The sequence below is a fragment of the Ictalurus punctatus genome, chromosome 18 (genome assembly GCF_001660625.3).
Source record: "Ictalurus punctatus breed USDA103 chromosome 18, Coco_2.0, whole genome shotgun sequence".
NCBI classification, from domain to species: domain Eukaryota; kingdom Metazoa; phylum Chordata; class Actinopteri; order Siluriformes; family Ictaluridae; genus Ictalurus; species Ictalurus punctatus.
The window spans coordinates 9336316-9360000 of record NC_030433.2 but is presented as its reverse complement, the minus strand read 5'-3'; the positions used below and the strand labels follow the sequence as shown (position 1 = coordinate 9360000).

The 23685-nt window shown below is 42.8% G+C and overlaps 1 protein-coding gene across 1 annotated transcript in view; it reads left to right on the top strand.

Annotated features, from left to right (window-relative positions):
* Positions 1–23685, top strand: part of camk2a (calcium/calmodulin-dependent protein kinase II alpha) — a 53964-nt gene that overhangs the window by 20423 nt on the left and 9856 nt on the right. Inside the window, exons 7-13 of the mRNA XM_053687895.1 lie at positions 16646–16748; positions 17036–17119; positions 17373–17467; positions 17675–17797; positions 18081–18164; positions 19566–19608; positions 23407–23447. Coding sequence (XP_053543870.1) covers positions 16646–16748; positions 17036–17119; positions 17373–17467; positions 17675–17797; positions 18081–18164; positions 19566–19608; positions 23407–23447 — 573 coding nt within the window. The remainder of the gene's footprint in view (positions 1–16645; positions 16749–17035; positions 17120–17372; positions 17468–17674; positions 17798–18080; positions 18165–19565; positions 19609–23406; positions 23448–23685) is intronic.

Sequence of the window (23685 nt, the reverse complement as noted above, 5' to 3'; positions counted from 1 at the left end):
ATCTAACCTAATCTAATTTAATCTAACCTAATCACACGATCACCGTTATCCCAGCTGATCACTATTTTTTATCTGATAGCAGTTATTTCTGTTTATTAGATTATTATTATTTGAGCTGATTATTTACGTTGACTGATTATTTCAGATGTTTGTGATTTTTTTCCAGCTGTTTATTTGAAGTCATCGTGATTATTGTAGCTGATCAGATTATTATTATTTCAGCTGCGTTGTTCATGATTGTTTGAGTTGGATATGTGCAATGACTTGAGCTTATTGTGATTGTTATTTCATGAACATTGAGCAATATTTTGTCTAAAAGACAATGATAAATGTACTTACGATTGTTTGTGCGTGAGTGAACTGTTAGTGTGATGGTTTGTTTACTGAGTAAAGCGGAAACTTAATTAAGAGGAAACACAACTGTAGGCCATCCTGTTTCTAAAACAGAGCTATGACATAATGTTTAAAGTATATATTTCTCTGTGGTTCCTCTGCTCATATTATATATAATATAAATATTATTTTAATCCTGCTTCAGGATCTTCTCTGAAGAGCGGATAATAAAGTGTAATCTAATAGTGTGAGGTGTAACAAGGGTCTGCTAGAACAGCTTATTTTGAAATGAAAAACTGAACCCCGGAGTGAGGAACGCAGGATACAACAGTACACCATTTATCAGCTGCACTGTCAGACAGAAAAACAATAGGAGTTTAAAGGTAAATGATTATTAATGTTCCTTTCCTGAGAGATTTAGCCTTGATGAGGAGGATACAGAACCACTAGTGGTGTGACTTTACAGGATATAGCTATGAGTGCAAAACCTTTTTTATTTTGAATCTGGTGATATTATGATATTTAGTGGACAGATTTCCTGCTAAATACCGATGAAGCTAGACAAGATATTTTTACCGTGTCAAAGAAACACCTAAGATGAAATTATAAAGCTGTTTTTGTATTATATTTTTATTATACATTGTAGTATATCAGTCTCTCTCTGTGTTTATCGAATATTTTCAGCTGTATATCGTCATGTTTGTTTCCTTTCTGGACACGTGGACGGTGGAAAAGTCTCCACTGAAGTGGACTGTGATTACCACACACCTGATGCATAATCCAGACTGATGAAGAGCCATGAGGCCTGAGTGTACCACTGAGTATACCAATGAGAGTACCACTGAGTGTACCACTGAGTGTACCATTGAGTATACCAATGAGAGTACCACTGAGTGTACCTCTGAGTGTACCACTGAGTGTACCACTGAGTATACCACTGAGAGTACCACTGAGTATACCACTGAGTGTACCACTGAGCATACCAATGAGAGTAACACTGAGTGTACCACCGAGTGCAACACCGATTATACCACTGAGTGTACCAATGAGTGCACCACTGAGTGTACTACTGAGTGTACCATTGAGTGTACCACTGAGTATACCACTGAGTGTACCAATGAGAGTACCACTGAGTATACCACTGAGAGTACCACTGAGTGCACCACTAAGTATACCACTGAGTGTACCACTGAGTATACCAATGAGAGTACCACTGAGTGCACCACTGAGTATACCACTGAGTGTACCACTGAGTATACAAATGAGAGTACCACTGAGTGTACCACTGAGTGCAGCACTGAGTATACCACTGAGTGTACCACTGAGTATACCAATGAGAGTACCACTGAGTGTATCACTGAGTGCACCACTGAGTATACCACTGAGAGTACCACTGAGAGTAGCACTGAGTGTACCACTGAGAGTACCACTGAGAGTACCACTGCTGAGCTCACGGAGTACGTTTAGGAATAAAATGTACCGTCAATGTTCTCACAGGATCTGAAAGAAGGGCTTGTTCTGTTGAGACCAGACCCACAGTGACGATCTGGAAATGTATTTTTCTCCCCACTTTGGTCACCTGCCAGTTTCCTTCACTGCTCAGCTCTCTAACATGACTAACACGTGCTTCATCCAAGATATGTGAAGCCAACTGCATCACAGAGTAGTGTAACACACTCAGGGGGAAAAACGCAATCTACCCTCTTCCACATACTTTAAATGAGCTGAAACATGCTCTGACTGGTCAGTGGAAATGACTGGAAATGACATCATGACTTGTTGATGATGAAAACTCATCAAGAGACGCAATGTGACGTGACACTACAAAACAAAACATAAACACTTGACACCATCTTATTTATATAAACGTAAACTAGTCACTAATCTTTAAAAGGTAACTACTATCATTCAGTCGTGTTAGTCGCTGATCCGGAATGTGTGAGGAATTTCATGAAACTGGACCTTCATACATTTTAGCTGGAAAGCCCAGATATCAACAGCAGGCATGTGATGATCATCATGGAGCTTTCATTCCAAAACCTCCTTTCAAGCGCTCCATAAAATCCTTGAAACTGGGAATTCTGTTGTGTGAACAAGCACATTTGGTGCTGTGGGGTGTATGTCACTGTCTGATCTCAAGCTCCAGGAGAATCCTCATAACAAGTAATGAAAAGAAACACTAGCTATAAAGATGGCTGTGTTGAAGGACACGAGCTTCCATTCTGCGCTGTCACAGTTCCATGATCATAGATTTCAGATGCTGAAGGTTGTCCATTTGCCAGAAAGAGACTCGAATTGATTTCTTGGCTTCTTGTTATGCTTCTCAGAGGCGTTTATGACAAGGTGTTTCAGGTCAGATTCAACTCAACAGAACACACACTTCAGTTTCTTTACCGTGCTACCTACATGGTAGATGGTAATGAGATGAAATTATGCAGATCAGTGTGAGGTTCCTTCCCAGTGTGTGTGTGTGTGTGTGTGTGTGTGTGTGTGTGTGTTTAGTCTGGCAGTTCGGGAGATGGTAATGCTTTATGAACGTCATGGTGTTTCAGACGGAACTTTTTATTCATGTATTGTACTCTCCTGCGTTTCTGAGAGCTCCTGACCTCAGTCATTTCCATCAGAGCATTAACACAAACCTACGCTGCACTCGCTCCATCACACTGTCCCATGAAATGGAGGTGATGCGAACGTCGCCACTAACGGGGAAATAGCGTAATTAGCCGAGCGGTGTGTGTGGGGGCTGGAAATATGTTCCATTACTCCTCCACATGGGCCACGCAGAAGTGCTGTGACACACACACATACACACACACACACACACACACAAACACACACACACACAAAAGAGATGATCTTCTGCTCACATCAAACACAAAATTAAAGTTTCTCATATTATATTTCTCCAACAAGATTCAGCGAAATTTCATCTGAAATCCAGTAGTGTTTTCTGATTGGCTGAAACAGCAAAGACATTTACACATCATACACAACTGAATAATAAGAAATAAAAAAATAAAACATACACAATCTCTCTCTCTCACTCTGTCTCTCTCTCTCACTCTGTCTCTCTCTCTCTCTCTGTCACTCTCTCTCTGGTGTATGCTGGGAGTGGGTGTGGTTAGCATGAGAGCTGTGTGTGTGAGAGCGTTTGTCTTTCCTTAGACTCTTTAATCTTTAATCTTTTTTTCTCTATTATCTCTCTCTTTCTGAGTGAGTGTTTGGAGTGATCGTGTTGAAGTTTGTGAATTTTCTGATCCTCTTTTTTTTTCTTAAGGTGGGGTTTATTTTTGTGTGTTTGGCGGAGTCGGCGGCTGCCGGTGTGGCCAGTCAGCATGGCGGCAGGTGAACAGTTTAACTTTCACAAACTGACGTGCCGACATGCTATTAAACTGTCCCCACCTGATGGGTGCTCGGTAGAGGAGTGTAGTTTAGCAGTCGGTGAGATTGCTGGGTTTGAAAGTATTAAATCTGTGTCTAGAATGAAGAGTGCCATTGTGATTTTTCTAGACAATATGGACAAAGTAAATCAGCTACTTGTGAACGGAGTAGTGATTAAAGGTTCCTACATATCAGTTTTGTCTCCAGTAAGACCTGCTAAAAAGGTCATAATTTTGCCAGAATTCAGTCTTTTTTACATAGGACAAAAGGCACGAGATCAGTTAAAGTTGATGAGTTTTCCCCAGATTTTAAATTGTTTCTTGACTCTGTTAGACTGTATATGAAAAATACAGAACGCACCGGCCAACCAACCTTTACAGACCAAGAAGTGTTTCGTCTCAAAAAACTGATGACAAAAGTTAGGGAGCAAATATTGAATGATGGTTAAGTGTCTCATGTTTTGCTTTTCCTTATTTTGTGTTAACCTCATGATTTTGTCTGAATGCAGCTTTACATTTGCTATGTGTGACATAAAACTGGGATCCTTAAATATTAATGGTGCCAGAGAGGATGTGAAGAGAGCGTCCCTTTTCAGCTTGTTTAAGGTTCAAAAACTAAATGTCGTCTTCTTACAAGAAACACATAGAACAGCTGATAATGAAACTGCATGGAAGAAGGAATGGGACGGGGAAATATTTCTCAGTCATAAGAGCAGCGGTGGAGTTGGCATCTTGTTTGGATGTGAAATGCAATAGCGCTTATTGGCATTTTAATGTATCTCTGTGGTCTGATAATGTTTTTATGGATGTTCTCAGGTATTTTTGGAATGGCTATGCAAAGACAAAATCTGAATAAACTTCTTTATAACAGTGGTGGGACATAGGGAAGGGCAACATAAAACGGCTGTGCCTACAGTATACTCTCAATGTCACAAGGGTCATGACGAGGTCTATGAAAGATTTGGAGAGTGAAATAGTGCAGCTGCAAGATTTGGCAGACTCCACAAGAAAAGGAGAACATTTTAAAGTTCTCAAAAGAAAAAAGTCAGCTGTATCTAACCCAGGGGTGGGCAACCTTAACCTTTCCGGATAAGATTGCCCACCCCTGATCTAACCTGTTGGGTTTTTCTGCCCAAGGTGCTGTGATTTGCTCCCGTCATCAAAACATTGTCAAAATGGATGCACCCTCTCACTTTTCTTCGGCCTTGAATGCAGGAACAGACAGAGGAAAGTCATGCACTCTCTGCGGTCCAGCACCGGGCAGCTACTACAGGAGTCTGGGGAGATCCGTAAATGTGCCATTGCTTTTTATGAGAAGCTTTTCAGGAAAGAGTTCCAAGAGAGACCAGAGGTGGCACAGCCCTTTTATGAGGGCTTACCCAAGGTTTCCGAGGAGGCTAATGCAGAGTTGGAGGCCCAAATCTCTGCTGAGGAGATACTTTCTGTGTTGCAGAGCCTAGAGAGCGGTAAGGCACTAGGCAATGATGGCCTTCCTGTGGACTTTTATAAAGCGTTCTGGTCTGTGATTGGAAAAGATCTACTGCTTGTTCTCAGAGACAGCTTGAACAAAGGACAAGTACCTTTGAGCTGCAGGAGAGCAATCCTTACTCTTCTCCCTAAAAAAGATTTACAAGAGATTAAAATCTGGCAACCAGTGGCTCTTCTCTGTACTGACTATAAACTTTTATCAAAGGTGTTGGCCATGAGGCTGAGAAAAGTTATGGAGCATGTCATTCATGTTGACCAGATTTATTGTATACCCAACAGGTTGCTATCTGATAACATCATCCTAATTTGTGATGTTTTGGACCTCTCCGATTAATTGGGCTGTGAAAGCTGTCTGATTTCACTAGATCAGGAAAAGGCCTTTGACAGGATTGAATATCAGTATTTGTGGTAAACGCTAGATGTGTTTTGGTTCAGCTCTGGTTTTATAAACGTGATTCGAGTCTTGTACATTGACATTGAGAGTATTTTAAAGATCAACGGTGGTTTAAGCACTCCCTTTAAGGTTCAGAGAGGAGTCAGACAAGGCTGTTCATTATCTGGCCTGCTGTACTCCTTGGCCATAGAGCCTCTCCTACACAGATTAAGACGGTCTCTTTCAGGTGTAAACCATCCTGGATGTGAAACAGTTTTTAAATATCTGCTTATGCCGATGATGTTGCTGTCATCATCAAGAAACAAGAAGATATTGACACCCTTGTAGAAAATATTAATCATTTTGGTGTAGTGTCCTCTGCTAAAATTAACTGAGGAAAAAGTGACCCGTAACAATCGGTGATGAGTTAAGCAAGAAACTTGTTTTACCTGCTAGGCTGAGTTGGAACAAGGGTGGTTTAAATATCTTGGTGTTTATCTTGGTGATGATACTTTTATGAGTAGAAATTGGGACAGTGTTTTAGAGAAGGTTGAAGGACATCTTAAAAAAAATGGAAATGGATCTTGCCACACATGTCTTTCAGGGGTCAAACAATAGTGATCAACAACTTGGTGTCATCTATGCTGTGGCACCGATTATCATGTGTAGACCCTCCAGCACAACTGCTGGCTAAGGTATAGGCAGTGCTAGTGGACTTTTTCTGGGACCGTTTGCACTGAGTCCTGCAGAGCGTACTGTTTCTACCAAAAGAGGAAGGAGGACAGGGTCTCATTCAGCTCACCAGCAGGGACGCTACCTTCTGACTCCAGTTTATTCAAAGGCTTATTGTTGGGCCCAGAGACCTTGTCTGGAGACCCTTAGCCTGAACCATATTGACCCAAGGCCGGAATTTGGGTCTTGCTGAGTCATTGTGGTTGATGGACCTGAGTGCTCACAAACTGTACAAATTCCCAAAGTTTTACCAAGGACTGTTTACTGTGTGGGGGATGTTCCATAAATGGAGAAAAACAGGCTGTGAGTCCCTATCATGGCTGTTGAAAGAGCCAGTGGTGCATGGGACTCGCTTCAACGTGGAGAGCATAGCAGGACCCTTCATGATATAGTTGTTCTGTTCAGCTGGGATTGTTACACTAAGACATGTGGTCGAGTGATGTGGACCTAACTTGATTGACGCTGCAGGTCTGGCCTCTCATGTGAGAATTACATCCATCAGGGTCATAAGTCAACTGCTCAACACTTGGAAGCGTGAGCTCACAAAAACCGAACTTTCTCCGCTGAACAACTACTGTAACGGACACTGTCAACCAACTGCTTATGAATCTTTTCCTGAAGTAACTCTTTTTCCTGATTTTAAAGACTATACGGGTCAACTGTTGGAGTCTAGAGAGACTCTTGCAAACAGGTTGGATGTCATGGGGGAAAAGTTATGTATACTTTGTTTGTTAAAGTTTTAAACAAAGGTAAACTAAGTGGTAGGGCTGACACTCCTTGGAGAGCTCATCTAGGGCTTGACAGTGAGGTCAGACCTACGTGGAGAATGCTATACAAGCCACTGTTGAGTTAAAGGGTTGGAGATTTACAATGGAGAATACTACACGGTATTGTGGCTGTCAATGCTTTTATTTCTGTTATTAACCCCAGTGTAAGTGATAACTGTCCTTTTTGTTTACAGAGGAAAAAAGTTTATCACTGCTTTTTGGAGTGCAACAGATTATGCACCTTGTTTCAGTTATTACAATGAGTGTTCCTGATGTATGGAGAAAAGTTTTCTAAGCATTTATTCTTGGTTTAAGATACAGTCAGAAATGGAGAGTGAAATGTCAGTTATTTAATTTTGTATTAGGTCAAGCTTTTATTGTATTTTTTATTTTGCTTTTATTTTATTTATTTATTTATTTATTTATTTACTTATTTTCTCTGTGTTTTGGAAATACAGAGTATCGAGCTGTAGATAACTCTGTTTTGATTAAATAAAGAGGTATTGAAATCTCAAATCTCACTATCTGTCTCTCCCTCTCTCTCTCTATGTCACTCTCTCTCTGTCTCTCTCTCTCAATCTCTGCCTATATATATATAGTGTAACGATCAGGTATTAAAATGGATTTATTTGGGATTTACTGCCTCTGATCTACACAAAGAACAAACAATTTGTAATATTCTTAACTCTTGTTTTAATTATTTACAAATAGAAAACTAAAAGAAAGTCTCTATCGTGTTCATATACTGAGCTTTAGATCCGAAATTAATAACGTCCAATGCAACCAAATGCAATCCAAATGCCATCAGGACTCATCATTATCACAAAAAGAGTCCGGGGAGACTTTGTGTAAATCACTAACATTTCCCAATTAAGTTCATTATAATTCCAAGTTGTAACGCTGCGAAGTGTCTAAAAATGTAAAGGGGGTGAATATTCTGTCCAATATTCTGACATTATGTACTATTTTGTGTTTATATCAAATATATAAGTATCTATAAGTATATATTAGTATATATCATTATATAAGTGCAGACCATTTATATCAGTGGCATAAAATCCCAAATCAGTGCATTTCAATTCCAGGTTGTTGTGCTAGAAAATGTAGAAAAATCAATCCTTATGCAAATCACTGTATACGACATTTTATAATATGATCAGATCAGTTAAGAAGTCAACTTCACATGACTAATGCCTGTAATAACGATGTTACTGACGTTTGTACGTATAGTGTATAACTTTTTCGTCCCTGATAAACCTCGAGCTGACTTTATATAACGCAGAACTGTTGGGTAAAGAAGAAGACGGAATAAAGTGCACATGTCTGAGAAGTTCATTCACATGAAAATGTGTGCTAAGCGTGTCTGAATGAGCTATATTATTTCACATGTCTCAGTTTGAGGCTTTAATAAATGCTCAGTGGAATGGACGTGGGAGTAAAAGTGAACCGGGATGAAAATGAGCGGTGTGTGTGGGAACGGCGTGGGCGGCCACCTCGACACAATCTGAATCATATTTTATTTGCATTTATCTTCACTGGGTTTAAGCCTTCTCTTCTATTCAGGGTCAAAAACGCTGGATTTTTCACTCAGAGTGGAATCGTACTGTAAATATCTCTCATCAATAATATCACAGAGATGATGTGTGGACTCATCCTAATGATAAAAGCCTAAAAATAACCTGTTCCTGCAGTTGTCATCTTTATTAGGATTTTTCTTGATGATCCACGGAGCAGAAAATGAAATCAGGAGATGTTAAGTCTGAAGGCGACGGTAAAATAAAAACAAGAGGGTAAAATAAATCAGCAAGTAACATAAGGAAAATTTTAAACCAAAATACTCATCAATATAAATGAAGTTAAATATGTTTGTAAACTTGTTAAATATGTTCCCTTTCAAAGGGAACTTTGACGTTGCATTTAGCATAACACTATGGGGAGCGCCTCTCGCGCATGACCGGCATCTGTGAACCACGCCATCAACCTTATTATCTTCAGCGAAAGACTGCATATCAGTTGTTTGTGTAAAGAACCAAAAAGACGCTTCATTTCCTCGCTATCTTTTCTCAAAATTTCAGAACTTTTCTATCCCTTTAAAAAAAGAGAAGAAAAAAAAGGAATGAGCGAGAGAGAAAAATATGAGTGAGAGAATTCAGGAAGTGTGTTACGCCTTGCTCCTGTTTCATCACGGGGAATAGTGCACACTTTCTGGGTGAAGTGTTTAGGAGTGCAGCATGCGATGACAGCCTCGAGAGACTGCGCATGGTAATGCCTACATTAAGCAGCTCGGCTCGTGATTTGCGCTCTTCTTGGAAGCCGGAGCGAGTTGGGTTTCGGAGGCGCGCGGATTTGGGCCGGCCGCTGCCGAGGCAGCTAGCCGTCTCAGGTTATCTTATGGATACCGAAGAGGAGCCGGAGATGAGCGCTGCTCTATCTCTTGCTCTGTCTTCCGGGTTCGGCTCTCCGCTGGATTTTGGAGCTCGCGTCACGACTCCTCCTTCTGCTATGGAAAGCGAAAGGGAAAAAAAAACAAAACACACACACAAAAATAAAAGTAATAATTCCTCTCTGACTCCGAGGAGCCAAAAGGATGTGCTAAAAACTGAGAGCAGCATATAAAAAGCTGCTTGAAGTGATTACTAAGGCTGGATGAGCCTTTTTCTCCCCAGTGAAAGTAAATCCCTCACACTGCAGAAACTCCCCTTTCCTTCAGAAGTGTATGACATAATATCAGGCTTCTGGGGTAAAACCATGCATAAGCCGTATGTATAACCCTACGATGTTGGATTATTCGGCCATTGTGGGGACTGAACGGCATGGCTATTTAGCTATGCTGAAGGTGGAGGAGGCGCTTGCGAGCTACCTCTCTCTATCGACGGTAGGTAATTTAGGGGGGCCGGCTTTGCCAAAACCACCATGTAAGGCCACCGTGGCGTTGGTGGGCAAGGCCTATGCAGTAGTAGTCTTGCTTGTGGGTCACTGCAGACAATGACAGTGTTGAAGGCTTACCAAGCAGACCTGCTGAATGAGCTCGACATATGGCGGCATTCAGCCAGTTCCTTCCCTGTTGTCTCGAGCTCACCCGGGCATCCACGAGTGAAACCCGGGCCAGCACTAGTGTGAGGGAGACCCAGAAGGTGAGTATGGCAGCCCGCTGACCCCCGCAGACAGCCAGGGGAACCGGCGGCCACAGTCGCGGCCTGCTACTAGGCCTGATCTGAGAATGGTCATAAAGGCCAAGCAGACAAAGAAGAGCAGTCCTGAGGGGCCTTGGAGGGACGTATCAGGGGACTTGAGGTTGTTAGGGCAAGTAGCCCCCAGTGCTACTTTAGGGCCTCCCCTAGCCAAGGCTGTCCCAAGTTTTCAGTGTTCTCTGGTCAGCAAGCTGTAACAGGGCAACGAAAATCTGATGCTTTCCCTCCAATAGAATGTGGAATAGTAAACGTCACTAAAAGACCATCTGGCAGCGTGGAAACTACCGTCAAATGTGTCTCCATGGGTTCTGTCTACCGTAGAACAGGGTTACCGGGTCCAGTTTATAGCTCGACCCCCCCGGTTCAGAGGTGTGCTCACCACAGTAGTCAGCACAGACCAGAGTCCGACGTTAGTGCAGGAAGTAAGATCCCTCTTGGACAAAGGGGCCATAGAACATGTACCTCGTTCCCTGATGGAGGGAGGTTTTTACAGCCGTCATTTACCGGTCCGCAAAAAAATAGGAGTATGCGGCCAATTTTAGATCTGCGTCATCTGAACTGTACTCTTCGGACATACAGGTTCAAGATGCTGACACCCAAACTTATCTTTCCACAGATTCAGTTTGAGGACTGGTTTGTGACAATAGATCTAAAAGGTGCATATTTCCACATAGAAATATCGCTAGCTTTATCCCCTCGCACCTTCACAAAGTGCATGGATGTCACTTAGCATGATCCAGGGAACTGGCGGTTCAACATCAAGATGTTGTTCTCACCCACATGAAGAACTTGGGGCACAGGTTGAATCTCAGAAAAGTATGCTTTCCCCAGTGCAGTGGACAACTTTTCTACTACGATGAGGGCGTTTCTATCCCCAACATGCATAGGGTCAATCCTATCAACACTGAGCAAGATAAAGCTGGATCTTGGGAGACTATTGGCGCTTATGGGCCTATTGCACAGGAGACCGTTCAGTGGTGGCTGAGAAGTTGGGGGTTTCGTCCAAGGACGAAACCTCAAAGAGTATCAGTGTCACGCGGCGATGCCAACATGCTCTGAGAATTTGAGTGTCCCCGGTTTCTAGCCTTGGGCACACTCCAGGGGTGTCTCCTTAGCGCAAGATGGTAATGACAGACACCTCGCTCACGGGCTGGAGCATGGTCTTAGACTGCTGTCCAGCTCACGGTCTCTGGTGCGGCCCTCATCTGCAGCAGGGTGGCTCCATCCACAAGTGGTGGAGTCCATATCGTGAGGTTTGGCCAAGTGGGATTGCATGTGCTGGCCTCCGGGGAGACACCACATGGCCCACTGTGGTTCGCCCTCATGCCTCCCACACAATTAAAGCTGGACGCCATGGTGCACATGTGGCCGAGATCACATCTGTACGCTGTTCCCCCCATCGCTCTGCTCCCACAAGTTCTAGCGAGAGTTCGCCAAGACAGTCTATGTCTTCTGCTAGTAGCACCTTATTGGCCAGCTTGAATATGGTTCTGAGAGATAATATCCCTGCGAGATGGCACTCCTTGAGAGATTCCCATTCCACTGTAGACGCAGTGAACTGCACAATAGCTACAGTCCTGGAGTTCTTACAAGAACATTTCTCAGCAGGATGGGCTCCTTCTACAATCAGGGTTTACGTGGCCGCCATTTTGGCCAGCCATGCCCCTGTTGATGGAGCCTCTGTGGGGCAACATCCTCTAACTTCGAGGTGTCAGGTGGCTGAGGCCCATCTGCAGACCGCGCATACCTTCCTGGGACCTTTATGTGGTCAGGGACCCCATTTGAGCCCTGAGGGTCAGCCTCTGAGAAGCTTCTGACTCTGAAGGTAGCTCTTCTGCTGGCCCTGACATCTCTCAAGCAAGTAGGAGACCTACAAGCTCTCGCTGTTGCCCCTTCTTGCCTTGACTTTGCCGCTGGATTAGCCAAGGCCTTCCTGTATCCTATGCCGGATTATATTCCTAAGGTGCCTACATCAGCTACCCACCCTGTGGTGTTGCAGGCTTTCTGCCCTCCTCCATTCCCCACAGCGGAACAAGAGAGAATGCACCCGCTGTGTGTAAGGGCTCTCTGTACTTACGTCCACCGCTCTGGCCAATGGCGTAAGTTGGAGCAGCTGCTGGTCTGCTTTGGCGGCGACAGTAGAGGTGATGCTGTGTCAAAGCAGCACATCTCTAATTGGATAGTGGAAGCAATCTCGATTGCTTATGAGGCACACAGTCTCGCTATGCCTCTGGCCATAAGCGCTCACTCCACTAGGGCGGTCGCCTCTGCGAAGGCTTTGTCCAAAGGGGTATCCTTACAGGATGTATGTGCTGCTGCAAGGTGGTCTACGCCACACACATTCATTCATTATTACAGCCTGGATGTTCATTCCACCCCGGGCTCGAGTGTCTTGCAGTGACCCTCGGGCTTGGGTCTTTTTGAACAGGCCGTACCCTCAGTATGACGGAGTGGGTATTCTTGTTCCCATAGTGTTATGATAAACGCAACGTCGAAGTTCCCTTTGAAAGGGAACGTCTGGGTTGCGCATGTAACCCTGTTCCCTGAGAAGGGAACGAGACATTGCGTAGCTTTGTCATACCAGGGCAGGCCAGTGAATTGCGTCTTCGCTTCAGATAATAGAGGCTGATGGCGTGGTTCACAGGTGCCATATTTATATCACGCAATGCGCTTAATTGCCACGTCACCTGATCATGGCAGGCCTATAAATAGGCATGATTTTACACAAGCTTCAGATACCGGTCTCGTGCGAGAGGCGCTCCCCATAGTGTTATGCTAAATGCAACGTCTCGTTCCCTTCTCAGGGAACAGGGTTACATGTGTAACCCAGACGTTTTTAATGCTAGAAAATGGCTGAGAATCATCTCTCCACGTTTATCCTCATTAAAAATGCAAGCATCTATTATTAATCATGAATATGCAAATTTGGTATTGCCCCATGCCCTCCTGCCATCAGTAACAGCCTGATCTCATTAATACTAGCTAAGTTAGTATTAATTAACTAAGGCAGCTCACGACCTCGAGACCTTCAGAGTCTCGATTTACAAAAATACAACAAATTATTTTTTCCTTGTAGTATTTGGAGGGCTTCTCAGCGTGATGAGCACCAATCTCATGTTTTGTTTTTACTGCGTGTGTTGGTGTATGTGTAGCCACGTGTGTTGGTTTTGGTTTCAGTCCTGTCTCCTTTTCTATGCACTCAAAGCGCTTTACATACTATTATAGGGGGGTGGGGGATCTCCGAACCACCACTAGCGCGTATCCTCCACCTGGATGATGTAACGGCAGCCATAGTGCTCCGGAACTCCCACCACACACCAGCTATTAGTGGAGAGGAGAGAGTGATGTAGCCAGTTCAGAGGTGGAGATTATTAGGGGATTGTCACGTCTTGTGACGTAAGGAAGATGAGGACGGATGCAATCGCAGTTTGAACAGTTTTATTGAAGATAGACACAGGCAGGTAAATCCAAAACGTAATCCAATAACGTAATCCAGAAACATGCAAAAGGTCAGACGATCTGCAAACAGGCATAAACTGGGCAAGGCAGGAATCAAGATCATGGTCACGGAAAGCAGGGTCGATATACCAAACATAAAACATAAACAATAGCGAGGGACTGGGAGTGGATAAACCATTGTGGACTATATCTAATGATTAACCTAACGAACTCTAACAAGGAACATAACATGGATATAAACTATGACTAACTATCGTAACGACTCTAAACTAAACGTATTCTACTATAATATTCCGTGCCGTGTGCTGGGAGGTGCAAACATAATCAGCGTCGTAATAGCTGACGGCTGAGTGCAATTCAGACACACGTGAAACAACAACCAATCACAGAACGGGGAGGAGACATAACAGAAACATAAACAAATGCACGTGTCGAAATGTCACAATTGTCAACAAGGGAAAAGCAGGTGTGCACCTTGCTCATCCATGCATGCTCACATGCTCTCCCGCGCGCTGCTTAAAGGGGAAACCGTGACATAACCCCCCCCCCCCCCCCCCCCCCCCCACCAAGGGCGCTCCTCCCGGAGTGCTATGAAACATCCCAATCCATTGGCAGCCCCAGCCCCCTGGGCAAAAAGTCAGGGAACCAGGAGACTGCATGGTGTTCGTAGCGCAACAAAAATGCAGAGCGACATTCATGGCAGAGCAGGAAAGCAAAGTGATGTCCTCGGCGGAACAGGAAAGTGGGGCAACGTCCTCAGCTGAACAGAAAAGTGGAGCGAAGTTCTCAGCAGAACAGGAAAGCGGAGCGACGTTTTCAGCAGAGCAGGATAGCAGAGGAACATCCTTGGCCGAGCAGGAAAACAGAGCGACATTCTCAGCAGAGCAGGAAAGCGGAGAGACGTCCTTGGCGGAGCAGGAAGGCAGAGCAATGTCCTCGGCGGAGCAGGGAAACAGAGCGACGTACTCAGCATTGCAGGAAAGCAGAGCGACATCCTCGGCGGAGCAGGAAAGCAGAGCAATGTCCTCGGCGGAGCAGGAAAGCAGAGGGACGTACTCGGCGGAGCAGGAATGCAGAGTAATGTTCACATCGGAGCAGGAATGCAGAGTGATGTCCACATCAGAACAAGAACACAGAGCAAGGTTCACAGTGGAGCCTGCCGGCTGAACTTGGTAGGCTGTGTCAGCGGATTTGGGCGTGAGCATAACTTGGTCGATCATGTCAGCAGACTTGGACATGACCAAAGCTTGATTGTCTGTTTCAGCAAACTCAGGTGTGCGCAGAACTTCGTTAAACGTATTTACTGACTCTGGCGTGAGCATAACTTGGTTTGTCCAGTCAGCAGACGTAGACGTGAGCAGAGCTTGGTTGTCTGTTTCAGCAAACTTGGGCGTGAGCATAACTTGGTTGTCCCTGTCAGCTGACTCGGGCGTGAGCAGAACTTGGTCGTCCATGTCAGCAGACTCGGGCTTGAGCAGAACGTGGTCAGCCGTGTCAGTAGACTTGGGCTTGAGCAGAACTTGGTCGGTCATGTCGGCAGACTTGGACGTGAGCAGGGCTTGGTCGGTCATGTCGGCTGACTTGGACGTGAGCAGGGCTTCGTTGTCCATGTTAACAGACACTTGGGACAGTAACTGGGCTTTACAGTGGATCTCTGTAGCTGAGACTCCCTCCTGAACCTCAGGCTGGGGCTCTGATGCTAGGGCCTCCCTGTTGACCTCTAGCTGGAGCTCGGCAGGTGATCCCACCTCGTGGGTCTCAGGTTCAAGCTCTGAGGTCACCAGGTTAACCTCCGGCTGGGGCTCGAGTGCTGAGACCTCCGACGGGAGCTCCGAGGTCACCCTGTTGACCCCGGGCTGGATCTCTGCACGGGCTTTCCGGTGGAGTTTTTTATTCTCCCGCCAGCTGCTCTTGAAGCATTCATGAGAGCAGTAGAATGCTTCCTGGAGACCCAGTTTTTTGCAGGTAGGGCATTGTAGCTTGGTCTCCCTCCTGCAGCCCTCAGACATGCATGTCAGTGCCACCTCCACCACACTGGCTGGAACCTGAAGCAGATCAGTGGAGGCTGACCTGTCAATTCCCTCATAATAGAGGTTAAATGGCAGGTCAGACTGGGGCTGTCCAATGACTCTCCACCCCAGTAAATCCGGATCATGAAGCTGCCCTGGCTGCGTGAACTCCTCCATAAAAAGTTCTGCAAATTGAGTGACATCCTGGAGGGCAGAGGACCCAGTGCTCAGCAGCTGCTCCGCCCAGTCACGGGCTGGACCACAAAACCTGGACACCAAGAACCCGATCCACTGTCTCTTAGTAGGCTTGGGATACGCCAGGCTGCAGAAATATTCCTGGCAGCTGAAGAGGAACTCCAGCGGGTAGCTCCACAATGCCGCTGTCTCTGGTGGCAGTTCAACGGTGTACCGTTGAGGGAACTGCACGGACAAGAAATGCGGCCAGTAATCCGAACGTTTCCCAATAAGGTATTGTCCAGCTACTCCCATTGTAGCGTGTTGTCTCCCCTGTCTTCCTGCTGCATCAATGTTATGGCGAAATATTCTGTCACGTCTCGTGACGTAAGGAAGATGAGGATAGATGCAATCGCAGTTTGAACAGTTTTATTGAAGATAGACACAGGCAGGTAAATCCAAAACATAATCCAATAACGTAATCCAGAAACATGCAAAAGGTCAGACGATCTGCAAACAGGCATAAACTGGGCAAGGCAGGAATCAAGGTCGTCGTCACTGAAAACAGGGTCGATATACCAAACATGAAATATAAACAATAGCGAGGGACTGGGAGCGGAGAAACGTATTCTACTATAATATATATTTCTACTATAATATATTTGCATGTTCACTGTACTCTTTTGTCATAATTCCTGGTTTTTGAGATTCACCTGTGTGTGTGTATGTGTGTGTGTAGCCAGAGAATCTCCTCCTGGCCTCCAAGTCCAAAGGTGCGGCGGTGAAGTTAGCAGATTTTGGATTGGCGATTGAAGTAGAAGGAGACCAGCAGGCGTGGTTTGGTAAGACCTGATATTTATATATATATATATATATATATATATATATATATATATATATATATATATATATATATATATATATATATATATATATATATATATATATATACACACACACACACACACACACACACACACACACACACAGCATGCACAGTGTGTTCATACAGTGTGTGAAGTATGATGTGCATTACCCTTAATAATAGCACTGTACATGAGCGGCGAGTCCGCATGGCTCTGTGTCCAGGTTTGAGTGATGACATCACTTCCTGTTTGTATGATTGCAGGCTTTGCTGGGACTCCGGGTTATCTCTCACCTGAAGTGTTACGGAAAGATCCGTATGGTAAAGCTGTGGACCTGTGGGCCTGTGGTGAGGAATTCACACACACACACATATGTGTAGTGATAAAGGTATAGTTTAATTTAAAACTAATTTTAGTAGTTTAATCACTGTAACTTTCACCAGCTTCTTTAGTTCTCATCAGATTGTGGTGTTTTTTCTTCATTTTGCTGTGAGGAATTTATCGATTCATTTAATCTTCAGGTGGAAACGTTAATGAGGACTCTAATAAACCTAATAATCCTTTAATGATTCTCTAATGAAAGCTGCTTTCATGGCGTAGGTGTGATTCTTTACATTCTGCTGGTTGGATATCCGCCGTTCTGGGATGAAGATCAGCATCGACTCTATCAGCAGATCAAAGCTGGAGCTTATGATGTTAGTGACCTTCATTTTATTATAATAAACACCAGGTTCTGACCTCATTTACACCTCTAAAGCCTTACTGTCACCTGCTTTTCCTTCACTAAAGATAAAAATGACTGCAGATTAATGAACAAAGCTTTTTCTTTTACTGTTTTGGATGGATGTGCTCGTCCTCCAGGTTGTGATGTTTGCGTTATTTTATCGGTATTTTCTGCGTAGTTTCCTTCTCCTGAGTGGGATACGGTCACTCCTGAAGCTAAAGATCTCATTAATAAAATGCTGACCATCAATCCAGCAAAGAGAATCACTGCAGCCGAGGCACTAAAACACCCCTGGATCTCTGTGAGTTTATTACCCCTTATTACCGCTATCTCACATTTGCGCATTTCATTTAAAAATACCTCATGCTTTCCAAATCCATCCTCATTTCCATCTCAAACATTTGTAATCTTACTTTAAACCTCTAATTTTAACCTACACTTAGCGGCTGTGTCGAGTCATGTTTTGTACTAATCTTTCTTACATAAAAATGTCTAATTCAAGAGGATTTAAAATGCTCCAGTTGCTTGTGAGAGTAGGAATGTTAATGTAGGAGGTTGTAATCTGGGTGTGTTCTCTTCTGCAGCACCGCTCCACTGTGGCCTCCTGCATGCACAGACAGGAAACTGTGGAGTGTCTGAAGAAGTTCAACGCCCGCCGGAAGCTGAAGGTCAGATCACAACCGCAAAGTATGAAGGCTTTTAATATCTTTGGAGAAAAATCCACTGTATGCTGTTAATGTCAGGAAAAAGCTTTAAAGGCCTTGTAACACAGCACCATTACTAAACATCATCATCAGTGTTAAAGGAGGAAGTGTGTTGAAGAGAAAACACCAACCTCAGAAGTAGGAATTTATCCAACATGATAAACACTTTACACACAAAAAAAATCAATACGTGGTTAGTGTTCCTCTTTACCACAAAATACACTCCTTCAGCTGATACAAGTGTAGTGTGTGTTATCTAATAGTTTTCATATCGAAGCAGCTGTGGTATTAACTTGACCACCCCCACCATTTCTCATCAACACACCAGAACAGAAAGTACCAGTAAATCTGTGGAAATGAAACTTTGCTCAGATACATTAGTGGCATCAGAAAGTCAGCATAATTAACTGACTCCATAACGGACCACGTCACGCTGCTTACAAGCAATTTTATTTTTCTGAGAAATTTTGGACCTATAGCAAACCATATAATAACACAGTGTACTGTACAGTCAATTCTGTGCATCAGAAACCGAATGCTGAAACAATAAATAAATCAATAAATCCTATTTATTCATCTGGTTTTTACTGATGGGGCAAAATCCTAAAAATGAAAGACACGAATCAGATTGAAATGATATCACAAACACTTTATCAGGTTGAGCACTCGCCATTTAATACATTAACGACATGATCATTAGGAAAGAAGCTATAGCAGGAAACATTAAGTTTAACCCAAATGAAAATGTTTTTACTCTCTCCTGAGACCAAGTTCATTATCTTTGTACTGAAGCTACGAGGTTAATGTAGCTTCTACATAAAAATCTTTCATAAAATTACATTAGATTGACTTTGTACTGTATAGTATAGTAGTAATTGTAGTATAGTATAGTAAATCCGTAGTATTTATAGTAGTATACTATAATAGTATATCCATAGGATTTATAGTAGTATAGTATAATAGTATAGTATAATAGTGTAGTATATCTGTAATATTTATAGTAGTATAGTAGTATAATATAGTAGTATATCCGCAATATTTATAGTAGTATAGTAGTATATCCATAGTATTTATAGTATTATAGTAGTATATCCGTAGTATTTATAGTAGTATAATATAATAGTATATCCGTAGTATTTATAGTAGTATAATAGTATATCTGTAGTATTTATAGTAATATAATATAATAGTATATCCGTAGTATTTATAGTAGTATAATATAATAGTATATCCGTAGTATTTATAGTAGTATAGTCTAATAGTATATTAGTATAGTAATATAGTAGTACAATATAGTAGTATATCTGTAGCATTTTCAATGCTAATTGTCTTCCTACCTTTAAATGTGGTGTGTTGTGTATGTAGGGTGCAATTCTCACCACCATGCTCGCCACCAGAAACTTCTCAGGTATGTATCAGTAATACTGTTTATATTACCACTGATGAATTTATTATCATTATTAATTACATATGCAAATCCCATTGATGTATATATAAATTATTTCCAGCAAACAGGGATATTTTTAAATATTGACAAAACTTTTGGTTTGACTTTAGTGGGGAATTTGTTGATTAAAACTCTGTGAAAATGTCAAGGAAACATAAACAATGCGGATGTTTTGTGTAAATGTAATGTTCTCCTACAAAAATCTCCTTTTTCTTTCCAAGACACATTTGAACATGGTGAACATAAACCTGATCACAGCTCTCACAGAACAGATGCAGAAGTTAAAAACATATATTTGGAAATATAAAAACACACGCGCTGGTGTGTGACGCTGCTTTGAGACCTTCTCCTCTTTAACTGTTTCAGGATTAATAAAAAGGAACTAAAAGAACCAGTGAGTGTGTATAATTGCTTATTAATCAGATCCTCAGTGACAGAAATGTGAAGCTGTATCTTTAGTTAAAGTCATTAGTGCCACATTTCCCCCGACATTCGGGGTAATTAACACACTGGACTTTAGACTGGAGTCACACACCGATTTATTAAAATATGAGTTTCAGAAGAACTTTTACTTACTATTAAGAAATTTTATTTATCATACGTACTGCTCAGTGCGATCGCTTTGTATTCCTGAATTCTTCACCTACAGAACCTGAAACACAGCTCCATATCAACACCAGCTTCTACTTTTATTATAATTACAATTTAGAGTCAAGGTGAGATCATTTAGGATTGTTTTTAAGTTGTCTAAGAAACTCTTTTAGTGACTGGAATCATTTTAAACACACACACACACACACACACACACACACACACACACACACACACAGTGTTGATTAGTTATAAATAGAGAGATGATCAGTGAGGGTGTGTATAAATAGAGAGTTGTAGATGCGTGTAGTTGTGGGAGTATCTCAGGGCGGTGTGGTTATAACTGCTGTATGAATCCATAGATACACAACTGACTTGCTTCATACACAACCAGCTGTTTTATAACTTTTGTGTCAACTTCTGAACCTTAAGAGGCCGATTTTCTAATTATATCCATGTGCAGGAGTGAGATTTTATGTAATACAACAGAATCGGCTGTAAATTATTCCGTAAAGAGAGACAGATGAGAGAGAGAGAGAGAGAGAGAGAGAGAGAGAGAGAGAGAGAGAGAGAGAGAGAGAGAGAGAGAGACCAGAGAGAGAGAGACAGAGAGAAAGAGAGAGACGGGTTTCAGGTTAACTCTTTTTTCTTCTCTTTTTAAAATAAAATGTAGTCAAATATAGATGACGGGGGGAGGGGGGCGGGGGGTTTGTTGTAAAAGCATTAAAACAAATTTTTCCAGGGTAAAGTCAGCATGTAGCTGAAATCTGTCAGAAGCTCGCTCTGTAATGTGTTATACAGTGAGCTCCGTGCACTTGTTTAACACTGAAATAGATAAAAGTGAATTTTGAACGGTGCTGCAAGAAAGTTTGTAAACCCTTTAAAATTTTCTTATTTGACTTGATATGTGAGCTTCATCTAAGTCCTAGAATTAGATAAAGAGAACCCAGTGAAACAAACGATAGTTTCTACATTTATCTATTGAGCAAAATTATCCGAGTTTAAATATCTTTGTTGGAAATAGTACGTGAACCGCTAGGAGTATGAGTTCATTTAAAGGGGTCATTTCAATCGAGGGGATGGGACTCGGAGTTCTGCCATGCCTTGATCAAAGGAGATTCCTGAGGACTTCAGAAAAAGTGTTATCGATGCTCATCAGGCTGGAAAAGGTTACAAAACCATTTCTAAAGAGTTTGACTCCATCACTCTACTGTGAAGCAGATGATATACACATGGAGAAAATTCAGCACCACTGATACTCTCCCAGTGAGTGGTCATCCAGCACAAATCACTCCATGGGCACGGCGAATAGTATTAGGGGAAGTCAAAGAACCCCAGGGTAACATCTAAGGACCTACAAGCCACTCTGGTATTGAGTAATTTCAATGTTCATGAGTCCACCATGAGGCTAACTCTGAAATAGAATGGCGTGCATGGCAGGATAACGCTCCAAAAAGAACACTGCTGCCTGACTGCTTTGCTCAAGACCATGTGGACAAGCCAAAAGTCTGTTCTGTGGACAGCTGCATCTAAAATAGAACTATTTGGTTTAAACAAAAAGCGTTATGTTTGGTGAAAACCAAACACTGCATTCCAAATAAGAACCTCATCCAGTGGTGGCTTGTTGGTTAAGGCTCTGGGTTACTGATCGGAAGGTCGGGGCCTTGAGCAAGGCCCTTAACCCCTCTTTATCTATTATGGCTGACCCTGTGAGCTGATCCCATCTTCCTGACATGCTGGAGTGTGATGAATGGAATTTCACTGTGCTGTAATGGTGACCAATAAAGACTCTTTATCATTAGCATTACCATTATTCCATCTGTGAAGCATGGTGGTGGGAGTGTCATGGTTTAGGGCTGCTTTGCTGCCTCGGGTCCAAGACGGCTTGCCATTATTGTTGGACCTATGAATTCTGGATTCTACCAGCAATTTCTACAGGAGAATGTCAGGGTATGACATGTGGTAGAAGGACTTAAAAAGAGCAGTTCATGCAAAGAAGCTCACCAACATCACTGAGTAGAGACAGAACTGGCCAATATTCCTCTAACATTCCTCTAACCCGCTGTGCAGGACTGATCAGCAGTTACTGAAAACATCTGGCTGAAGTTGTTAAGTTATAAAAGTTGCTCAGGCAACTGTGTGTGTGTGTGTGTGTGTGTGTGTGTGTGTGTGTGTCAGCTGTTGGGGAATTCCATCACGAAGCTTATTATAGTGACCTTTATCAGGATGTGTGAAACAGGAGCGCTCATCTTTTACAGCCTTCCTGTTTGTCTTTACAGAGAGATTTATAACGCATTGGAATATATTTATTTATTTGTTTGTTTATACACTGATTCATCAGCCACGACCTCACACACATCCGCCATCTTCATGATTTTTGTTAATGACATTGAAACAAGAGTATTAAAAAGGACAGGAAATGGGGAGGAGAACACTATTCCATCTTTTTAAGACAGGAAGTAAGTAAGTAGGGATCCGTGGAGCATCCATTAACATCTATCGTAATGAAACCAATTAAAACAGGAAATGAGGAAGGAACTGCTGTTACATCATGTGAAAACAGCAAGTGAGGTCATCATCAAATAATTGATTGAGGTGACGGTGTGTAAAAACTGACGAAGTTGAAGACAAAGACGAAGAGACATTCTGCCTTCACAACACACACGCATGTATGCGCATGCACAAACACACATACACACACACACAGTGTATCAAGAGAAAAGACAGTCACAAGGCCGGTGCTTTCAGGATCAGTATACAGCACATCCAAAATTAGTTAAAGTGCTGACTAAAATAACAGAACAGCCGGGGAAACACCCTGACATACGCACACACACACACACACACACACACTTAACCCTGTAGAGAGAGACAGGAGGTGTGTGAAGTGAAGCAGTACAGGCTGGTGTGTTACTGAAAGGTGATACACACGTTCAGGAAGGAATGCTAACTGAGGTGTTGCTAAATCAGGAGCAGTGGAGTGAAGTGCACACTCCGGACTGGTCTCACTCCCACCGTGTCATTCAATACGTGGATCTGGACCTTCCTGACTGACTTGTTTCATTGGAGTTTTCCTGGTTCTGCTCATCATGCCCTTTGCCCTGCTGTTCTGGGCGTTTGTGCCGTTTCTCATCATTCTCTCGCTCTTTTTCTTTCTCTCTCGTTCAGGAGGGAAGAGTGGAGCCAACAAGAAGACTGACGGAGTGAAGGTAAGACACTCTGAACGGTTGAAGGTTTGATCTGAAACGGTAGTGTAGTATAGTGTAGTGTTTCTTAGAAGCAGTGCTGCTCTGCTGACCCCCACCCCAAAAAAAAACAAAAAACAAAAAAAAAAACAACCCCAAAACAATAGAACCCGTTACAGAAATTCTAATGGTTTCCACTACAAACACCATTACAAACCATCAGCTAACCATTAAAACCATAAACATTACTGTTCCTTAATGA